Source organism: Gavialis gangeticus, unplaced genomic scaffold, assembly GCF_001723915.1.
Source record: "Gavialis gangeticus isolate Ggan-Ray unplaced genomic scaffold, GavGan_comp1, whole genome shotgun sequence".
Lineage (NCBI taxonomy): Eukaryota > Metazoa > Chordata > Crocodylia > Gavialidae > Gavialis > Gavialis gangeticus.
In genome coordinates, this window is record NW_017728975.1 from 1,560,550 (window position 1) to 1,563,639 (window position 3,090).

Here is a 3,090-nt window from a genome sequence, read left to right on the forward strand (position 1 = left end):
CCTGGAGTTCCTCCAGCTGGCACACCAGAGACCCCAAAAGGGAGCAGACCCCACAAGAGGAGGTGGCCATGCTCCCGGGCCCCAGAGCCTGAAAAAGCAACAGGCAGCCCCCACAGCTGAGAGCCAAGGGCTCCATCTGTGTGGAGCCTGGAACCATGGGCTCCATCTGGGTGGTCATCTGTGAGGTGCCGGGGGGGTGCAGAATCCGAAGGGACCTGAGGGGTGTGGCGAATGCCCATCCGTGTCATGCCTCTGGTAGGCTGGCTTCGGCTGGGACTATCTACCCTGGCGGGTTCGCAGGCAGGGTCTCGGGCCCTCCCGCGCACCCTCCTGCACAAACTCCGCGGTAACTCACGCGTCAGCAGACAAGCAAGCCTGGTTGCGCAGCCTGTTCGCGTGGCTCCGGTTGCATGGCTCCCTGGGGGGCTGGGCGAAGTAGGGGCCTAGGTGGGGCTTGACCCGGCCCGGCTCCACTCAGCCGCCTCCTCCCACTCACTCAGGGATTAACCCTCTCCCACCACGGGCCCCGCTTGCCTCCGGCTGTGCTGGGGGTTGGCGGGGGGGCTCCACAGCTGCTGGGGGGGTGCTTGGGGGGCTTCAGGAGAGCGGGGGCGCAGCGGGCTTTCACCCGCGTGTCTCTCACCGCTCCGGAGCCTAACTGGGACTGATATGACAAAACTACTATCACGCTCAACAATATTATCTCACTTAACATGTAACCGTCCATCCATCTCTAATCCATTTTACAGTTAGGCCTTTACGGTAAGGATCTTTTTTTTGTTCTGTGAGGCCATTCTATCTGGCCCGTGGGGCTCCTAAACAAATTTTGAAAATTATAATGCATCTGTCATTGGTTCCTGTCAAAAATGGCAGGAACTAGGGGGCAGCAGGACCCAGAAGAATCCTCAGCAGGTTCCTGCAACAGCAGGGCCTTCCCGGCCCTGCTCCGCTAGCCAGGAGCCCCAGCAGAGACTTCTGACCTGGGACCACGTGGCTGCCCTGGTGCAGGAAGCTCAGGTAAGGGAGGGGGGAGAAAGGGCAGGGAAAGAGCTGGTGCAGAGCGTGGGAAAAGTACCCCTTCCCCACCCGATAGCCAGTGCTCCCTGCTGCAGCTGCTCGCAGCCCATGTAGGACTGTCTGGTGCAGGCACAGGCAGCCCCACATAGGCTGCAAGCAACTGCAGCATGGGGTGCCGGCCTGGCTCCACAGACCCCTGCCAGCCTGCGCCCTGCTCTGGGCCCTGCTGGTGCTGGCCCTGGGACATTGGTCCCAAGACATTGGGATACTGGTCCTAAGATGTTGACTGGGGTGGGGCATCTTTCAAGGGGCGGGGCAGCTGTCAAGGGGCAGGGCTACCCATGTGGCCCTCAACAACTTGCCAAAACTGGGTAAGCGGCCCTCCGCCTGAAATAATTGCCCACCCCTGTCTTACACCTTTCTCAAGATGCTAAAACGTAAATTCGAGGGCAGTATATATAGCAGAATAAGACTACCATTCAAAAGACTTTATATGCATTACATTTAAAACACTTGGTCTAGTCAGGTGCAAAAAAGGTTGCCAGCAAATTAGCATACTGAAGAATAGTTCCCGTTTAGACACTATAAGCACAGTCTCCATGGTTTAGTGTTCTGCTGCATCCATAAGAAGTAATTTGAATGATCTATTTGGTTACATTTGCCTGCTGCTGCTGGATTGGCTGAAGTGTGAGTGACAGATTTTTTTTTGTTTCTTTATACAAAAACCTCAATACTTACTTCTATGCACTTAAATTTAAAATAGGCATGGAATGATATACTACTTTCACTTACACAAATATGTGCACCTCCAACTTGCAAGCTACTAGTAATTTAGAGCAAAGTAATAGCGTGCAGTCAGAATGGCAACTCAGCATAGAAGCCTATTATATGAGAAGTGATAACAGGAAATGACTTCTTGCCTAAGCAACTTCTGTAGACTATGGATGACTGGATAGAGCAAATAATAATCTACACTTTACATATCCATTATACTTTAAGTCCTTCCCTCGTTTCTATCATAGTCTGTTTCACAATAAATTTATTGAAAAGTTTTAGGCCAAATATTTTAGGTCGATATCTTCAGAAAATACAGTATTTTAGCTACTGCCATTGTGTGGTGCATGTGTCTTCTTGTTTCTTAGTTTTATGTCCATCTTTGAATTGTAATGCTCCTCCTGCAAGTTCTGCACTGGTAGAGAAGCTTGGCTGGGTTCAGAGATCAACACTTCACATCATACAGTTATCAGTTATTACTCATCGGGGGTGGGGAATGAAAATGCTGGGATGATTCTCTTAAATTCTCTAAAGTATTTAAAATAGTACCTGCATTTCCTTCAAGCAATATTACACAAATTGCTTCAGAAGCTTATATCAGAACTCCAAAACTAACATTTTCCCCAAAGTCAACACATTATCAGACATTTGTAACATTTAAACACTGCATGTGTACATGCTGGCAATCCCAGTTAAAGTTTCTAGGTACTATCACAATTAACATCTATATAAAAAAAGAAAGTCTATTTTAATAGTAGGATAATTATATACCAATTATAAAAAGGATCTCTAATTTTAAAAAACATGCAATACTTAACTGTCCAACTATGGACTGAAAACTGGAAATGCCAACTGGATGGATGCCTGTGTACATTAATACAGGCCTCTTGCTGTATTTTTAGCACTGGAAATATTATACTGTAGTAAAGCAGAACTGGTACGCTGCTTGCTGCCTTACCATTCTGAAACAAACACCTAAAAAAGAATTAAAAGAAAAATAAGTCTGACTCTGAAAGAATGAACACTACTCCTCACAGCTCTACCCAATTTTTGTTTCAGTTAACCATGCAACAGAGATTTGCTATGCTCTTTTACTGTGGAACTTTTCAAAGTGATTATACCCAATTATTACACTTCTAAAACATAAAAAAAAAAATTCCTTAGGGGTCAGTAAGGGGGGAAGGGAAGGAAGAGGAGGGCAGAAATACATACATACATACATATATCTGTGTGTACGTGTGTGTGTACACATACATATAAACACACACCCTAAAGACTTAGTTTGACACACACACACAC

General features: G+C 47.2%; 1 protein-coding gene across 5 annotated transcripts in view; it reads right to left on the reverse strand.

The window, feature by feature from the left end:
- The window catches only part of ACYP2 (acylphosphatase 2), a 143,597-nt gene that overhangs the window by 134,997 nt on the left and 5,510 nt on the right, over positions 1–3,090 (reverse strand). For 4 of the 5 annotated variants that reach the window (XR_002095776.1, XM_019508099.1, XM_019508119.1 and 1 more), the window contains exon 2: positions 2,750–2,766. Coding sequence is in view for 4 of the 5 variants with exons in the window: in XM_019508099.1 (XP_019363644.1) it covers positions 2,750–2,766 (17 nt within the window). In the remaining variant the exon portion in view is untranslated. The other variant, XM_019508109.1, reaches the window with a different exon arrangement.